Raw genomic sequence first — 19,402 nt, 5'->3', positions numbered from 1 at the left:
TCTCTCTCTCTCTCTCTCTCTCTCTCTCTCTCTCTAACTCTTTCACTCACGTTTATTCGCTTTTTTTTAAATTTTAGATACGCACTCTTAGAGCTTAAAATTTATACACTCGCTCTTATTACTAAGAAAAAAAAGAGAAAAACAAAACAAAAAACAAAAAACAAAAAAAAAAACAAAAACAAAAACGATTTTTCACATTTTCTTTCATTTCCCCTTTCGCTACTCTTTTCTCTTTAGGTAATTCGAGAGGTATTGCACGTGTAATGGCGGGCGCACGCGCGGACGCAGTACAGATTCGGAGGCCGGGGCCATCGTTGCCTTATACGCACGAGCTATTGCACCGTTGCCGAGAACGTGACTCGTCGAAGCGAAATAAAATGTGGCAACGCGACCGTCCGTGGGAGCGAATTTTTCGGACCGTGCCAAGTCGCGCTTCATTCGTTGTGACGAAGTCTATTATTATTATTTTTTTGTTTTTATTTTATAATTTTCTCTTTATTTTTCAATTCATTTAGAGATGAGCACCAAAATAGCCGCCGGAAAGTAGTAAAAAGTAGCACCACGATTCAAAGGAAATACGTTTCTTTTTATTTTTTTCTCTTTTCTTTTAAAGGATTCATTCAACACGCGACAGTCTTTACGAAATTATTTAACAATTCGGTGACGGCCTTGACTTTCAGAGTTTCGCGTTAATCATTAAGAAGCACTGGACTTTAAAAATAATTGAAATTCAAGGGCATTGAAATCAATTGGCTTAAAATTAAAATTATTGAACAAGTGTCCGAGATTAAATGATTGCCAGATTAATTTTAAGGCATTTTACGCACAAGATACTCGGCACCTTTCGAATAATATCATACTTACAATTTCCTTAGACTATATACACTTTTTTTATTATTAGTTTTAAACGATCTAAAATGTAATTGAACATCATTATATTGCACATTCGTGTTGTTATCTGGTCGTCGATTAAAAACATTTATGATTATTTAAAATTTCTATCTATGTCTCTAGCGATTGTGCAATACACTAAATCAAAGAATATCGTATCGATTAACGGCGAAAGCATTGATCGAATCAGTTTAAATATCCAAGGTCATCGGTCATTCCCAGACTGAATTCCGTATCTCGATGCTCTCTATGTACAAAAAAGGGGGGAAAGGGAATAAGGGGGGATAATAGGGAAAAAAAGTCACGAACAACAGCCGAGGATCCGAAGATATCGGTAAGCACGAAGCCGTGAGCGTAGACCCAATCCTCGGCCTTGCAATCGACTTTGTTCCTCGGATGAGAGGAAAGCGGGGAGCCTTGTTCGCATCGCCGCGAACAAAATCCACCCGCTAATCAAGAGTTCGCGGCTCGCGTCGGCACGAAAAATTCGCTCGCGAAAATGTCCCCCCCCCCCTCTCATAGGGGCCCCTCGATCCCCCCCCCCCCCAGTCGCAGTAGAGGATCTCTCTTATCGGCTACTTGCGTCGGCCTGCCCTTATCGGCCCAGGCGCTCTTTTCTAAAGAACTCGGGCTAGCGAGGAGCTATCCGGGCTCTGATCGCCCCTTCCCGGGCACTGGCACACCGCGCACGCGCAGACCTTCAACGCCGGTGCCGCTCTCGTGCCACTGTCGCCGAAGCCCACTTAAAGTGACTATCATACACCATCGTAGGCGAGGTCAACGGGCGGCCTGCTGCCGCCGCTCTGCTGCAAATAGGACGGCGGCGTGGAGGAGGTGCCGGGACTTCCGGCACTGTATGCCTGGTAGCCGGCCTGGGCACCGCCGTGCATGCCGCCTCCGGCCGAGGGCGAGGGCGCCGAGTAGGCGTCGAAGGAGCTCGAGTACGAGTTGTTGTAGGGATAGGGGTTGGTCATGGGGTGGTGGCCGTGGAGGGACGGATGGTGGTGGGACGTCATGCCCGTGTAGGAGCGCTGCATGAGACTAGATTCGAGGCCGCCGAAGATGTAGCCGTTGGCGGGGCCGGCCCCGGCGGCAGCGGCGGCGGCGGCTGCGGCGGCGGCGGCTGCGGCCGCTGCCGCTGACATCGGCACCGGGTAGTGCGGCCCCGGGATCACGTTGGGATAACCGCCGTGGTGGCTCATCCCTGCCCCGGACGCATACCCGTTGCTCGAAGCGAGGTTCTCAACCGTGTAAGACTTGCTGTGCTGGGCCTCCTGCTGCCGTCCGGGCATCCCGTAGCCGGGATTTGTCCCATAACCGTCGGCGTACATGCCGCCCGGTTGGGCACCCGTGAGAGGCGGACTGTAGTTGGGGTTGGGACCCCCGGGCCCCGAGCCCGGCCCGGCCCCGTAACCCGACAGATACGACTGGTGACCGGCGTCGAGCTTGTCGCCGAGGCCGTCCTCTGACATACCAGGGTGTCCGTGCTGCTGTTGCTGCTGTTGCTGTTGTTGCTGCTGCTGCTGCAGTCGTTGACCCCCACTCTCGGCTATGCTGGGGATTTGGTCGACTAGGGACTCGAGGTCGCTGAGGCTTTTGGAGGCCACGTCCTGACCGCTAGATCGCTTCATACCTGCGGCAAAATCAAGTTTTACTGAAAATGCTTCAACCAATTTTTAGGCTATCGTGAAGTTATGATGCCTCCCCGCACCTTCTTCCACTGCTCCCGAACGCGGCCGAATAATAGTTGTGCAATTGATTTACCGTACGGAATATTGGTTTTTGGCTGTTTACGGTATTCGCTGCGAAAGAGCGAAAATCCGGTCAGTCAAATTAGCGTGATTTGCCTTCGAAATTACGTTCAACATTCGGAAAAGTCGGGGCAGAAGAATAAAGTTACTGAACGTGGTCAGACCACTGTAGCATTGAACATTTTAATGGCCAATTTCATTTTGAAGATTCAACCAACGCATCGCGGAATATATATTATTTTTCAATTAAATTTTTTTTTCATTTTTATGAAAAAATATTTTCAACGCTTACTATAATTACACTTTATGATTTATTTTTATTATAGTTATGGACTTTTAATTAACCGGAATCAATGTTTGCAATGAATTTTGATCCTCGGTTAATTCATTGTGCTCGGACAGTCGATAAATAATTGACAATCGCTCAAAGTTAATAATTCCAATATATCGATTCTTTATTTATTTCATTTTTAAGCTGAAGTTCATTTGCTTCGATTTTTAAAAAAGTTCTTAAGCAATTTCCTTTGTCAATTCATTGTTGTAACCACTTGTAATAATGGTTGCAAATGAATTGGCTTTATAGAGCAGTAAAACATAATAATATAAATTATATAAGCTTCTTGAATGTGTAAGAAAGTTGACGTAGCGTTGAAAATTGTTGATTAATAATTCAGTAGTTTTCATAAAATAGTGAAAATAAAGAATGGAAATATTTTATTGCCTTAGATTTTTACATGACTAATCGAATAACATATATAAAACATATATATAACATATATAATAACATATATATATACATATATATATATATATATATATATATATATAAAATGAATGAAACAACAAGCATGATAAAAGCTAACGCTTGAAATTCGAATAAAGTTTTATGTAATCGTTAAACGTTTACAGCTACATCACGCTACTCATTTATTTATTATTAAGGGCAACATTTCAATCCTACTTGATGCAATAACGCTTTAACGTTATTAAACATTTAAGTTTTTTATTATAAAAAGGACTGCAGTTTCATAAAAAAACAAAAGAAAGAAAAAAAATTTGTACGGATATTAAGATTAAACGTTGTGACAATAAACTATTGAGATTTTATTGCTCGTAAATTGTCTAATGATATTTTAAATACAATAAAAATCAAAGTTCGATATTTAGTATGTAACTCTTCTTGTCAATAATCCATAAATCTTTACAAGATGTATTATAAAGCAGCCCCTAAAAACTTCCGAAATTATAAATTTAATATAAGAGTCCATTTAAAATTATCTATCAATATTGTATTATTGTTGTTTTTGCTTTTATAATAGCCTCTCTTTAATATTGCCATAGTATGTGCTTTGAACGCCGAGATATATCAATTTTACTAACCGCATAAATGTGGAATGTAACTTTTCGGTATTTTAATAATAAGCATGCAATTGTAAATATAAAACTATTCGTACATATGCTCCTTCTTTATGAGAAAGTGACAAGAAAATTCTAACATTAAAAAGCATTGAAGGGTATGTATGGTTTGCGCGAGTAATAAGGTTGTATATATCTATGTTAGCACGTGTGTTGGCATTAATTTTATTAAGAATGCTTTTTGAAAAAGGTTTCGATGGAATTTTCTTACTGGGACTTAATAAGAATTCAACTTTCATCAAATCGCAGAATCAAAGCAACAGTAAAAGAAAATGGATCTACGAATAAGTTGAATATTTGTCCAAACTGTGTGACTAAATTCTCCGAAGACCATTTATAATGCACACGCCAAATGTTTGGTATAACTATTTAACAGAACAAATTTTAATCATTCTTTTTAAGAATATAAGTGACTAATTAAAATAAGTAGCCTTTATATGCGTAAAAGTGGTAGCACTCGTACACTCGTTGGAGGTAAAAAAAAAAAAAAAAAAGAAGAAAAAAAACAATGAAACTACCCACTGATTTACTAAAACGTAAAACTTCGATTTTTAACGGCTTTTAAGACGAGAGTCACAAACCCCTCGTCTCGGCCAAGGCCGCTGCCCCCTTATGTCATAATTCCGGGGCAAGATTTACCGTACTGCTCGTGCGGATGAGGCGACATAGAGTGAGTCGGTGTGTGCTGGTGATTGTGGGGCGGCGTTGGATGCGAATGATGCGAATGTTCATCCGTTGTCTGACTCATGGGTGTCGGAGCGCCTTGATGTGGGTGCTGTTGCTCCTGCTCGTGATAAGCCATGTAACTGCCGTAGCCGGCGTGGGAGGGCGTACCTCCGGGACTACCGTGGTCGGCCGTGGGGTTGTAACTCTGGGGCGGTTGTGGCGCCATACCGGATGACGTGCCGTCAAAATCCGGGTGCTCAATACCGCTGGGCGAGGTTAGGGGCGAGGGTTCGCCCAAGTTGTTTTCTGACGAAATGGCGGTGTTTATCTCGGAAGAGAGATCCGAATGGGTGAAGGAGAGCGACATGGACTTGGGACTCTGACTGTAATGCTGCAGATGAACGGGGCTTTGCTTGGTGGTGCCGACGTTATATGGACTGTCGGATATGGCCTGGCCATAGTAGCTCGGGTCATTCATCGGTTGGGGATAGGGTGCCATGTGTGAAAAGGGCTTGGGCGGCGACATCATCGGTGGTGAAAAACAATTGGGCACGTTCCCGTAGCCATCGCCCATATGTGGCATCTGCTGATGCGGATGGTGTTGCTGATGTTGTTGCTGCTGCTGTTGCTGCTGCTGGTGATGATGGGGGTGCTGCTGGTGATGCTGCTGCTGCTGCTGTTGGTGGTGATGGTGATGATGGTGGTGATGATGATGCTCTCGCTCCTTGGCCTCCCGTTCAGCTTGTTTTTGTTGTTGGTGGATCTTTTTTGGGCGTCCCCGGCGTTTCTTTATCACCTCACCGTTGGCGTCGATTTTTTCCGGATCGGGCGGCGGCGCTTCCTCGGGGTTTTTTATTTTTTTTGGGCGACCCCGTTTCTTCTTACCCGGTATTAAACCAGGCTCCTGCTTTATCAGCATACCTATCGATATTATTTCAGCTATTGATTAACAATGTTCAAGGAACGCCTTAAATGTTCTACCTTAAGTAATGTATTAAGTAAGTTACTATCGTTGACACCTTAACGTCAAAAAATGCCAGTCGAATAAAAATTGAACATTAAATAACAAATTATGCTATTATTATTATTATTATTAGTGGTAGTAAGTGATTCAGTTAATGGCAGGTGTTAAGAATTTAATGAAATAAAACGGAGACCCGTTTAATACGCGGTTGGCTATGTGTTTCACATATTATAGTTTAAAACTATTTCAAATACTAATACACTACTAAATAAAATCTGATAATACCCATAGATCGGCTCTTAAGAGTTATGATATTCCCAGCAAAGTTGTTATGCTATCGCGTGAGTTTGTACGAGCTGCGTTACAGACAGTGCGGATCGTAATTCACTTTTCCTAGCAATAACGTGTCGAGTTTTAAAGAAAACTTTTAACAGCATTACCGAAAATTCTGTTCGATAATTAGATATTAAAAAGCAGCGGTATCGGTAATAATAATTGGAAGGATAATATCTCACCATCGCTGTATCGGCCATCACCGTCTAGCAGATCGTCCGCAAATATGGGCTTCTTGTCCTCGAGGGCATCGAGCTCCCGTTTTTTCAGCTTCGAGTCCGCGAAAACGATATCCGACTCGTCGAGGTGTGAGATGGTACCGTTGAGATAGTCGCGGAACTTCTTGAGAGCCGCGTAGTACGGGACTTTGTCAGCAGCGCGCGGCAATTGAGCGCAGCGCGCGCTGCTCGACGGCATTACCCACATGTACTGCGAAAATAAAAATTGTCCTTTTAGCGTATTTTTATATGCGAGCATATAGTCGCATTCGTTGCGCATTAAGTAACTACTTTAACACAATTTTATTTTATTTGCACCACGACCCAAGACGAACAATCTCACTGATGAAATAATGCATCCACACGCCCAAGGGCTTTGCGATGCCTTCAGGTACTGAGGACAAGAGATTCTTAACAGAACTAAATCTACTATTAAGAATATGGCCCTCATTATGTACCCATTCATGCCCTCCTTCTTCACGGGCTTATTTCAAACATAATGACTGTATACAGTAGATCGTGCTTATATCTCTATTTCTATATATCGTACGTGCACCCAATGGCAATTTTTAACTTCTCTTTTAAACAGCTATGGCATTCGCATGAATAGTAATTTTTATATAAAAATTTCGTATCACTTTACTTTTCATGCTAGTTTATACGATTATATTACATACATTTCTTAAACTTACTACAAAATCTTCGTTGTTTTAGTTAGAAAAGAAATTGAAGAAAAAAGATAGAGGGAGAGAGGGAGAGAGGGAGAGATAGAGATAGAGAGAGAGAGAGAGAGAGAGAGAGGGAGAGCAGTATGAAATATAACTATGTAAATGCTACGGAAGTATTGAAACGATATAAATAAGATAACATTTCCAGATTTTTAATAGATATTATAAAACCTCTTGGGCACGAGTGTATTCTGAAAGCGTCATTGACAATATTTGCATTAAAAAGTATATTCGTATTAGCATTGTCATCGATTTATACTTATATTTTTAATTTATCAATGTCTATTTAATCAATGTTGTCAGTCATACTGATGTTCGACTTGATAAGAACATTTTAATTTAAATGCATAGCTATTTACTAGAGGTATAAATTTATAATTTATTAAACCAAATGTCTCGTCTTTTCTTATTTTGAAAATACCAACAATAATTTTGAAAATCATATATCAAATATAATTGCAATATCATTGCCTAGTAGTAGTTAATTCTATAATATAATAATAACAATGCAAATCTCAATAATTAAAATTAATTAAATATACTATATAAGGGAGCGATGCTAAACGAATATAACGTATTAAAACTTACTGTGTTTGTGCCTTCGACAAGATTAGGTTGCCTTCCGAATCCAAATTCTTTCTTACCAGAAAATACCTCGTAAATTAGTTTTCCGTTAAAAACTGCTATTTTAGGCTTATATTTTCGTAACTTTTCTAGAAGTATGTGGCTTCCTACAAACAAACAAAAACAAATATATAAAGTATTATTCATTATATAATGAAAATACAGTATTTGCCTTTTTAATATCCTCATAATAATTTATATAGTATAAAAATTAGGAGATATGAAATTTATTTATCTTATCAGTGATGTTTTTAGCTGAGATAGATAAACGAAGGTAGAATTTTTTAACTATTTAATTAAAGCAATTTGATAAAGGCATTACCAGAAATTTTGTTGTTGTATCATTGTATCATAAATATTATATTTGTTGTAATACAAATCATTGATTTGAACACTATAAAAAATTTTTCTAATAATTTTTATTGGTTTATTAATAATCAATAATTTTAATATACACAAAATGATAATATTTTATGGTTATTTTCATAAATAATGTTAACTTGTGACTAAAAGTGTATTAATAATTACATAGAATTGTTAAATATAATTTTTTGTTTAGTTTATTCTTAAATTTAAATAAAATTTATATCATATCATCTTATTTTAAAGAATTTATACTTTGGTTAAAACTTCTAGTCGGAATATCGATAATTAATTTTTTATATAAACATTTTAAAAACTAATTAATGCAGATAATTATATTAATGTATTTTAATTAATAACTTTTTTTTAAATAAAATAGTTTAAATACATGTATGAAAAAATATTTAAACTAATTATTTAATTATTAATTACACTCATCACACTATCGTTTTATTTCAGTTGTATTTAAAATCAGATTTTATGAATAGATATTTTAATAGGTTCTATAAAAATAAAAACAAAAATTAGATGTTACAAAGTTTAATAAATAAATAAATAAATAAAACAAATAAAATATAATAATTAAATGCTGATATTTATATTCCAATTAGAAACACAACTATTTACAATGAATAATGTTTTTTCTATTAATAATTTAATAGTAACATTATCACCCTAACAAAAACATAATCAGTTTCTATTTGATAATTCCTGTTAATATATCAACGACTATAATTTCATTTCACAAATTTAAGAAATGTATAATATTTTAAAATATTTAAAAATACTTTTTCATTTGAAATGTTGACTTTGAAGTAGATACATAATATATAATACAGTAGAACAATAAACTATAATTATTTACTACTTTCTATTCATGAATGTAATACATTAAAAATCATAATACGGAAAGAATCATTAATAAATAAATTGTAAAGAAATATTTTATCGATTATATAGTTATTAAAGCTATATATTTATACAAAAAACAAGTGTATTTTCTTCAATATAATTTTTTTTTTTTTTTTATTTTTTTTTTTAAATAAATATCAGGTTAAAAAGTATACAGTTGAAATGACGGACCCTAAAGGATTAAAAACGAAAGTAAAATGTTAAGTTTTTTCATTGAAATGCCATTTATAGATTTAATAGAATGATTTTATGATGTTTTAACTTCTCTCAAAGTTAATTCTAGTTCCAGGTATAATTTATAATACAACATTTATATTTAATTACAATATTATTCAATATATCAATAAAAGAGGTATAAATTTATAGATTGTTATTAGTACCGCGTATGCATGATTAACAAAGAAAACTGAATAAATTTTCAACAAACCAATACTATGAAACTTTTTTTTATAAACTTAGAAAATAATTAGACTTATGATATATATTAACATAGAATAAAAATATTATTTGAAGTATATTTTCCATGTAACTTTTAATGATAAAAGCATTATAATAAAACATAACAAAAGCCGCTTATTTGCAATTTTTAAGTAATTTTTATTCTGCAACTATAATAAGAATATTATTGAAATTGAAAAGTTTAAGTTAATAACATTATACCGTTCAACTAGACACGCAATATCAGGATAATGAATAATTAGCATATGAACACCAATCAAAATTACAATATATTATGAAAAATGCTTTCGAATAATAAAAGTAAAGTAACTTGAAATAATAATTACACCCTGATATATATATACATATAATATCTTATTAAAATTCTACTAATTGTCAAATATTTTAAAAATATCTCTAATATATGTATAAATAAAACTGTATTAACGAAGAATAATATAATTTTATAATAATATTGAAAAAGGTATAACATAATTTTTGCTAATAAAATATAGTAAGTATGTAATTACCACTATTTGTCTTTCAATGTATAATAATTATCATTCAATATATACATTATTACATATCAATATTATAATAAACAAAAAGTTAGAAAAATAAAAAAATACATAAATAGCGATTATCAAAATTTATTTAAATTTGAAGCTATGGTAAAAATCGTAAAAAATAAGAGATATTTTTTTATAAATGATAACATTTTAATATACGTAACTATATTGTTTCTTATTTAAAACAAAAACATATATAAACTATGTTAAAATAGATTGGATATATCTATGAACTATTTAAAAACATGAATTTTAAATTCTTTGGCTTACGAAATTTAAACGTTTTTCATAATTGTTTCTAATTTACTTATACAAAATATTATTATAAATGAATAATCGTTTATGTATTATATTCCAATAGTAATTTATATTTATTAATCATTCTATAATAGATCATAGTTTGTGTACATAATTTTGTTTTTATTAGGCAAAATAATTTCAAACGAATTTCAGAAATAAAAGAATAAGAGTAAATAACATAGATTTTAGATTTTCTTGTAACAGTCGAAAATTATATTTAATTAGCTTATTTTACATTAATTATATGACAATATTACTTTTTCAATTTATTCATAAATAAATATATAACGAATTAAAAATACTACACTTTAGTCATTTCTCTTTCATATTATCTTTCACAATGTTAACAGACACATTAAAATAATAATCATCATAATCATAATAACAATACGATGACGATGATGATGTGGTGGTGATGAGAATAATAATGATAATAATGATAAAATGCAATAGTCTACTTTGATACTGAATATATACAATAATTCATAGTGATAGTTGGAGCATTTCTATATATTTATAATTCTATTATAGTATATTGCAACTAAATGTATGAACGTCGTCTGGTAATCACGATAATAGTTTTTAAGGAATTATTTTTATATATAATTATGCAAATTATTAATTAAGTTTACAAATTGATTATTAATTTCCTAATTAATTAATTAATTATTAATTTCCAGCATATTATATTATGAATGTTTTTTCCAAATAGATCATTGTAAAAAAATGTTCTTTATTTTGTCTGCGAATTTAATCTCAACCCATTTTCACTGCCTTTAATATTTTTGTTAACTTTTTCAACAATTTTCCCATTAAACAAAAATACTACTTTAATTAAGGAGTCGTTTTTACTCAAAGATTGACAAGCTACAGTGTAAAAAGTGAAATTGTACCGAGTTCCTTCGTGTCACATATTATTTGCGGCTTTGTATCTGCGGATCTAAAAACATATGCCGCCGAAATTGCCACTTCGAATTAGATATGACCATATTGAAAATGTAATGCTGAAAATTTGATATAACCATTATTTATTATTATTCTATAACTTTTATGAACGAGCACTCGTATGCAATCAACGGCAATATTTTTTTGAAAAACACTTGGCATATTTTACGTTATTACAAAACATTTTACATGCAAGCGGATCAGCTTAGCGTTTCAAAATATAAAACTTAAATAAAAAGTATAAATTTTAAGCGTCACGTTGAGGACTCTGCTAATTTCATAATGGCTAGGCGCGTTCCAGGACTCTGAATTATAGGATGGAATCAGCTTCCAAGACTTCTTAGGCGAACATTTTGGTGGTAAGAATAAGTGGCTTCGGCGTCGGCTGTAAAGACGTGTCGTTGCACCTGTTGTTCCAATGTTCTTTCTGACTTAGCCCGTACATTCGCGGTATCGGCCTCCCACCGCCCACTTAACACTTGGCCGCGAATCACATGGAAGGAGCGAACGAGGCGGGGACGGGCGGGACTCTCGCCAAAGTAAATTTCTACCTAGAAACTATGGTTGGGAAAGATTGGGAGGGATCGGAAGGTTGCGGGTGAGGCCGTGAAAGTTTTGCGGGGGAACCGCGAGAGGAGTTTGCCCTGGTATTCGGTATGTCAGCGTCGCTGCTACGATAATTAAATTCGGAATCCATAATCGGTAAGATCTCGGCGAGCGTTACAGTTTATTTAGAGCGTCACGTAGCGTGGGACAAGGGCAGGTCGCGGGAGAGCTTGACTTTTTAGAATATTATATTTAGTTGAGTTCGTATGATTGTGTATGTATAATCTTGTCTTCATTTTTATTTGGCCATTTATGAGGACCGATGTTGGGATGGCACTGATTTAGCAAGTACTTCGTTGTAAATGTGAATGCCAGTGCGAATATACAGGCACAATGCAATTGTAAATGCAATTGTATCCTTGGTGGAACAAGAAAATTTGAAGTACATGATGTACCCAAATTAAAATCAAAATAAAATCATTATTTCCGTAAGAGATCGAAAAATGATTAAATCATCATTCGTACTAAATCCGTCAGGACAAAAGAGGAAGTGACATTGATGGCATCATAATTGCTCTTCTATGGAATGACTGTGAAATATAATTCATATTTTATTCTAGGTAAAAACGTAACTATAATTATTTTACACGCATTGGTGGATATTTAATTTACACTGATTTTCAGTATTGCAAATTTCAATTGAAGCGCTAGACAGCCACATATGTAAGGAAGGCTGATATGATATATCGAACGAAGTAATTTTCCACTTTATTTTTAATGCCAGCACATCCAGTTGAACTTGATGGAGAAAAGAATTATTTGCTACATCAGTCATGTAGAAAGAAATCGAGATTCGGTCGGGACGGCTGGTCATCGTCACGTTATTATTCTATATCTTATCGGCATAAGAATTCCAGGCATTCGCGTCCAACAGTTTCTGGCAGTTGCCAAGCTCGATTATCCAGTGGTTTTATTATTTGTAACTTGCGAGAAACTAGTTTCTTAACGACGTTTCCTTCTAAAGATCCAGTCGAGTCTCGAAATCTCCAAGTTCCCTTATCGGTCGAATACTTTATTTCGAATACACCAATAAAATACATCCAAATCCGTATGTGATAATAACAATAGTCCGACTAGTTGCACTAACCTTCTTTGATCTCCTTTCGCGTGAGGTCAGCGCTGCCTTTAGTGGCTCGCGCCACCATGTTCGTGAAACCGATTCCGAGACGTAAGAGTTTGTAGTCATCGTCGGCTGTCATCGGTTCAGGCGTCAGTCCGCTCAGGTGTAAACACTTCCCTGAAAAAAAAATGAAGCAATACGAAACACATTATTGTTATGTTGATTTCCCATCTTATGATGTAAAATGCTTAGAGGTGGGATGGGGCGATAACAAAAATCATTAAGCTAATGAACTGTCAGTTACTTGAGGTTAGCACGAACGGTTTTATGGCAAATAGAATGTGTGCACATTCGATTAAATTAGTAGTAGTAGTAGAGCGAAAATAAATTATACGATTAATCGATGGTAATGTAGTTGTTAATCGCTACTAAGTTTAGCGCGAGTCTCTGAAATTATTACTTTGTGAAACTTGTAGCATCTATGTTTGATTTCGAAACACTTTGGTTATGATTATAAGGGAAAAATAGTTTGGATAATTTATTAAAAACATATTTTTATAATTAAATCCTGCCACACTTTAATTGTTTAGAAAAAAATACATCTCGCTCAATATAAGTATTTTTTCAAGCTTCATATGTTAAACTTCGGACTGTGCTACGTTAATGTTTTATCAAATCGTTTTATTTTTAGAAACCATATTAATTCAACAGCTTTTAACTATCTGAATAAAAAATGAAAATAAAAGAAAAATAAATAAAAACAAAAGAATATAAAACATTTTTCAAAAAACCGAACTTTCGTTATTATAAAGAATGTTTGTCCACTAGGATAAGTTTGTTACGAATTTTCCAAATTCGGCAGAGGCATCGCTATATATGATTTACACTAAGTGAAATATCTAAAATATTTAAATTAATTAACTCGCGCCATTTCCATCATATTCCCAACAAATACGTTTCTTTATTCGAATAGAAGAGTTTGCTCAATAATAAATGGAATAAAACAGTGCTTGATCGTTGGAATAAAATCATAGTATTTTCGTCATAATTAACATTTGTATACGCATTATATCGCAAAACGGAATTTAAAACAATTAAAAAATGTATTGTTGTAAAAGAAACAAAAAGAAAAAAGTGAAAAAGCAATAATCGGAATCATTTTAAGAAAAACAAAATCAATCTAACTTCCGCGAATTAAAAGCTACGCGCGCTTAAAAATTGCGTCTCATGGAAACACTCGTGACTGCAACCTGGCGTCACTACCCTGCTTGCCCCCACCCCCGGCCCCTTCGTCCCACCCCTCGCTCAACGAAAAAGTGAAAGTAACAGCGAACCCCTTATCAATCGTATGATGCTCTCATCGCCAGCATTTATTTATTACACGTCCGCAAGTATCGCGCCACGGATGCGAAAAGGCGGGAGGGAGGAAGCCATGGAGCTCGACTCGGCAGAGAATTAAAACGACTTCCGGCTAGGAGGGGAGAAAGTGCCTGTCTCTCTCATACTTTCTCTAGGTGCACGAGAGATCGAGATATAAAAAGCGGCGGAAAGCGCTTCCCCTCTATCTCTCGTTAAACGGCGACCTAGTGTGAGCGCGACCTTGAGAGCCACGCTGCGAAACTTCAGAACAAAGTTAAGCGGCGGCGCAGCGCGCAAAAGTGCCACGGTGGTGGGGACGCGGGGGCGGTGGCGGTATGGCAAACCTGGAAGGGGTATAAGAAGACAAACGGCCGATCGAACGCAAAGTTTATCGAAAGCACGGGAGAGAGCGAAGCGACCTTCCGAGAAGACGCTAACCTCGCCTAACTTTCTTCCGCATTGGACGAACTTTCCCTCCCGTCCCCAACAGCCACGACCCCGATATCCGCGAGCTTTTCAGCTGGCTAGAGCCTTCTAGCGCATAGGTGCATATATTCTCACGTATTTTCAGCATCAGCCGCGACACTACCCCATGGAAAAGAAATATGCTTATATATCCATAATGAACGGCCTTTTAAGGATGTATTTAAACAAAAATCATTGCTACGTAATAACGACATGAATACAGAATGTCAAAAATAAGGAGAAGTTACATATCTAAGGCCTCTAGAGATTCTATTTCAAATGGCGAACGGCCGTATTAAAATTGTTGAGGAGCTAAATAATGAAAAACTTCTTATACCGAACTCCTTGACCGCGCGTAAAAATCGTCAATTAGAAACAAACTTAGCGGATTAGGGATAATTGATCGTTTTTAGGAGAAAATTTTTTTTAGATAATCTTACGTAATTTTCCACTACTTTGCTCCTACTGTTTTCCTATATTTCTGTAATATACTCCTGTCATATTTTCTTATCATTTTTTATTATATGCCTCTGAATCCCGCAGCATTTTATTGTCATACATTTTAGAAATACATCTGTTACTTTTTCATAGAAGAAATTGATGGCTTAGCTCTTTCATAAAGGGAAAGAGTCATGGAGACTGGCGTTTCAATCATGATTTCAAAATAGACTAACGTGACAAGAAACCGATAAGAAAAATTGAAAATGAACGATTAGATACAAAATACTGGGAGTACATTATGCATCCGCATAGGTTACCATTACAGTACAATAGAAAATCATATATATTCATATACCATACATGTTTATAGTTAATTGTTTTTACATTTATTTGAAAATGTATTTAATGTATGTAAGTTTAAGTGTGTTGACAGAATTTTTATGTAAATATTCATTAGATTGTTTACAACTGTACATTTGTAGCAATCTCATAATAACATATTAATGCTGTATAAATTGTAATTGCATTTAAAGTTAAAACTTATGACTAAATAATATATTATACTACAGTATAACCTCTTCAAAATTAATAAAATTTTTTGTATGTATAGAAATTATCTCTCTACTATTAATACAGCCTTTTAGTAGTTTAATGCGAATGAAATTTCACTCTACACACTTCACGGTTTCTACTGAAACACTTAATAAATATTTTACTATTAAATATTAAAATCTACATTATTAAATCATCATTGCCACTTGAACAAACATGCATTAAAACAATATAACTTTCAATATTAAATGAAAATATATTTAAAAATATAAAACTCTTTAAAAATGACTATTAAAAACACAAAATAAAAAAAATAAAAAAACAAAAAAATAAACAATTATAATCATAAATATGATTGAAATGAAACCGATATGATAATGGTCATTAATTACAAAATAAAAAATAAAAAAATACCAGCTGATTATTATATTATCTATAATTAATATTTTATGAAAGATAGTGTGCGTGAAATGTCTTAATATAAAAATAGATATTTGACTGATAAGAAGAACAATGCATTTTATTCATATTTATACATATAAAATAATATTGAATTACTTTTCATTTTATTAAAATATTTTCGAGAGTGTATTATTAATAATACAGATATTTCTTAGCTTTTTCTATTCAAATTTTCTGTAACCTATCGGCTTCAACAATTCAAAATACGAATGTATAGTGTTAGTGCTAATGGACTTTGTCAGCTGCACATTACGTCCCCCATCTTAACAAGTCGTAGTATCAAACTTTACCGAAAAAATCCATTAGCATAACACCAAGCCAAATGTCTTTGTATCGCTTATATATAATACAACAGGCTTTTTACACAAATACTAATAAAAATACAAAAACAAGGTATAAAATGCATATGTGCCACAAAATATTTCTACCAATAATTACTTAAATGAAAGCTACCTAAAAATAGAACCCTGTAAGAATTTACACGAAAACCGACCAAAAAGCATATGAAATTTATAAAACAAATCATGTTTTACATTTCCTTTTTTTTTAAGTGTAAAAAAATACTCCGATTAAAGTGTTCCTGATAAGCAGAAGCATTAACAAATCTACAATGTTTCATTATTTTGTCATCAAAGAAAAAATTAAGTCAATTATTCGATACAATAAGTTGTTAAGTTACGAATAAATAAACGATAATTCGATAAACGAAAGTAAAGATGACGAGCAAGTTATTTATATTTACGTAAGAGGCGTTAGCCGTATTAACGGAGAGTTAAGAGTACAAAAAGTAATTTAATACAAAACATGTGTTACACAAAAATAAGAGAGCCATGGTGGCGCGGTCAAAAGTGGTCAGAGGTTCAAGGGTCGATATTCGGCGAGTCCATTTTTTTCTGCGAATATATAAAGAGCTTTGGCTTAGAATAAATCGTTAACATAGTTAATGAAATTGATAGGCATCTGAAAGTATCTCAAAAAAAAAAAAAAAATAAAATAAAAAAAAAATGCCCAATAGAGTGGGCCATAATAGATTCAAGTGAGGGCTCGTAAAGTCATATTTATCTGTAATTAATGATAGAGATATTCGAATAGGATCAACTGCCCTCATTATCCTGCAATTTATTTTTAAATTTTCGCCCAACTACCAATATGTTTGTTCTAAAATTCTAGTATTAGAAAATTATTTTTACACGTACAGTTTATCTTCAATGATAAATAGAACAGCTACACACAAACTATTTAAAGATTTTATTTAGTTTAATCAATAAAATTCATATTATTTTCATTAAAATTATATTACTTTTCGATTAAGAAAAAGTTTGAAGATATTGGTTTATATATACTGTTAAGTACAAATTATGAAAATAAATTAATTGTTATTAATTGAGCCTTTCATACTTAGCTATATATTTCTAATAAATATTACATTCAAACAAGCTTTTGATTTTACTCATTTGCCGAAAAATCCGAATAAATATCTCTGTTATGTGTGCGTGGATGCGTTTATGCGCGTAGTTTCTTACGACTAAAGTTAATCAATAGTAGCAAATAATTTTGCATGCTTATATTCTTCCGTTAATGTTGCTAATACACAATTAATTTTTTTATTTCATATAACTTGAAAAGTAACTTAATCTGACAACGAACAATTATTTTAAGATTATAGTCTTAAAAAATTGATACAAACTTATTTATCATACTTATACGTATTAGTAGAGCATTATTTTTTGTATGTACAGATGAAGTTTAAATATAAAATAACGAAATATCTTCAATATGAGGGAGAAAAAAAACATGAGAAATTTGTATACTTGTAAAAAACATAAGACTTAAAAAAGTACCTTTAAACAAATAATATTTAAATCTAATTAAAGATAAAATATTACATTGATAGCAACTGTGTAAAGATTTTAAACGGGCATAATCATTACATGATGTGTGTAAACAACGATGTTTTATTTAACTGGTTAGGTATTATAAAAAAAATTCTAGTTTTTTAATTACGTACTTATTATATAGTGTATGAATTAGACATTTGTGAAACTTTTATTTATAATTGAAATATATCGTTGAAGAAATATTAATAAAAAGGTGACTGATATATTTAAGTATACTTGCAAAGCTTTGCAATATCTACAAATATTTTTCAGTGCTTCGAGAAATATCTTTCAAAATCACTTGTTAAAAATAATTTCGTTCATTTTTTTACTCACTTATTTGAATCAAATTCATCATATACGAAACCTAGCCGACATTCAAAAAATGGTTAAACAAGTATATTTCTCTTAAATTTGATTAAACTGCAGTTATTATAGGAAATAACTTGCAGCTCGTTTCTTATTTATTTAAAAACGAATATACACATGGCCGCGCGAATAAAATGATAGAACTATACGTTTGTATATGCAAACACATAAATAATTTAGTAATTTTAATATTTAATTAGTAAGCCGCTCGAAAACTATGTGAAATATATAAGATATGAATTGCAATCTCTAAAACATATCTGTAAGAGCATAGCGTACGTTTACTCATCACATCTGGTAACGAGTGTTTAGTAATTTAGTGTAAAAGTAGTTTTCCATAAATTCGGTATACATAGTCAAAGGCACAACGGTTTAATATTTATTTTACAAACATTTTGAACAAAATTATCTGGACTAGGCGCCCAAAACCATCAGTATCTGTACATCGCGCTCGAGGTCTGTTGCGAAGTTAACACACGTTCAATGTTTTTCTCGGTTTTCATCGCATTTCAACATTTATTTATCGCTAGAACGAAAGTGCCTTTGTAGAAGACTTTAAAGTTAGGGTTACGAAGATACGTACTTGGAATGATATTAGCAGCATCGAAACAGGACAACAACTTTGATCGATGATTCATTCATTTTACACATTATAAATATAACTCAAGGCTTAGCGATTACATTTTTATTCGTGAACTTAAATCTTCAGTCGATAAAGGCTATACGCGAATAAACTATTATCGATTTGCCCCGCGAACTAGACATAAAAGTGCGAAAGGACTTCTCCCCGGGTCTTGGATTGGCGCCTGCAGGACGAGTTGTTCGTCACCACACGCACGCACGCACGCACCCACGCACGCACCCACGCACGCATGCAGTGGGGTGGGGGTGGATAGAGAGAGACAGAGAGAGACAGAGAGAGACAGAGAGAGAGAGAGAGAGAGAGAGAGACAGAGAGAGAGAGATAGGGATTTGAAAAGACAAAAGGCAGAGGGAAGAAGGGAAGTAGGTGATACGGACTTACACGTGAACGAGTCCCGATTAGCAGCCGGAGATGAGGCCACAGCGATGATACTCCTGACGTCGCGGTTCA

At 34.0% G+C, this 19,402-nt stretch overlaps 1 protein-coding gene across 2 annotated transcripts in view; it reads right to left on the bottom strand.

Moving 5' to 3' along the window:
• Window positions 1-1,418: 1,418 nt before the first annotated feature.
• Tdg (Thymine DNA glycosylase) overlaps window positions 1,419-19,402 on the bottom strand; it is a 152,781-nt gene continuing 134,797 nt past the window's right edge. For both annotated transcript variants that reach the window (XM_011503861.1, XM_011503862.1), the window contains exons 7-11: window positions 12,812-12,961; window positions 7,556-7,698; window positions 6,204-6,450; window positions 4,698-5,645; window positions 1,419-2,524 (exon numbers count right to left, since the gene is read on the bottom strand). In XM_011503861.1, coding sequence (XP_011502163.1) covers window positions 1,647-2,524; window positions 4,698-5,645; window positions 6,204-6,450; window positions 7,556-7,698; window positions 12,812-12,961 — 2,366 coding nt within the window. In that variant the 3' untranslated portion in view covers window positions 1,419-1,646. The remainder of the gene's footprint in view (window positions 2,525-4,697; window positions 5,646-6,203; window positions 6,451-7,555; window positions 7,699-12,811; window positions 12,962-19,402) is intronic.

Source organism: Ceratosolen solmsi, unplaced genomic scaffold (genome assembly GCF_000503995.2).
Source record: "Ceratosolen solmsi marchali unplaced genomic scaffold, CerSol_1.0 scaffold53, whole genome shotgun sequence".
Classification (NCBI taxonomy): domain Eukaryota; kingdom Metazoa; phylum Arthropoda; class Insecta; order Hymenoptera; family Agaonidae; genus Ceratosolen; species Ceratosolen solmsi.
The sequence above is the reverse complement of the archived record's forward strand: the minus strand, read 5'-3'. Positions and strand labels throughout refer to the sequence as shown.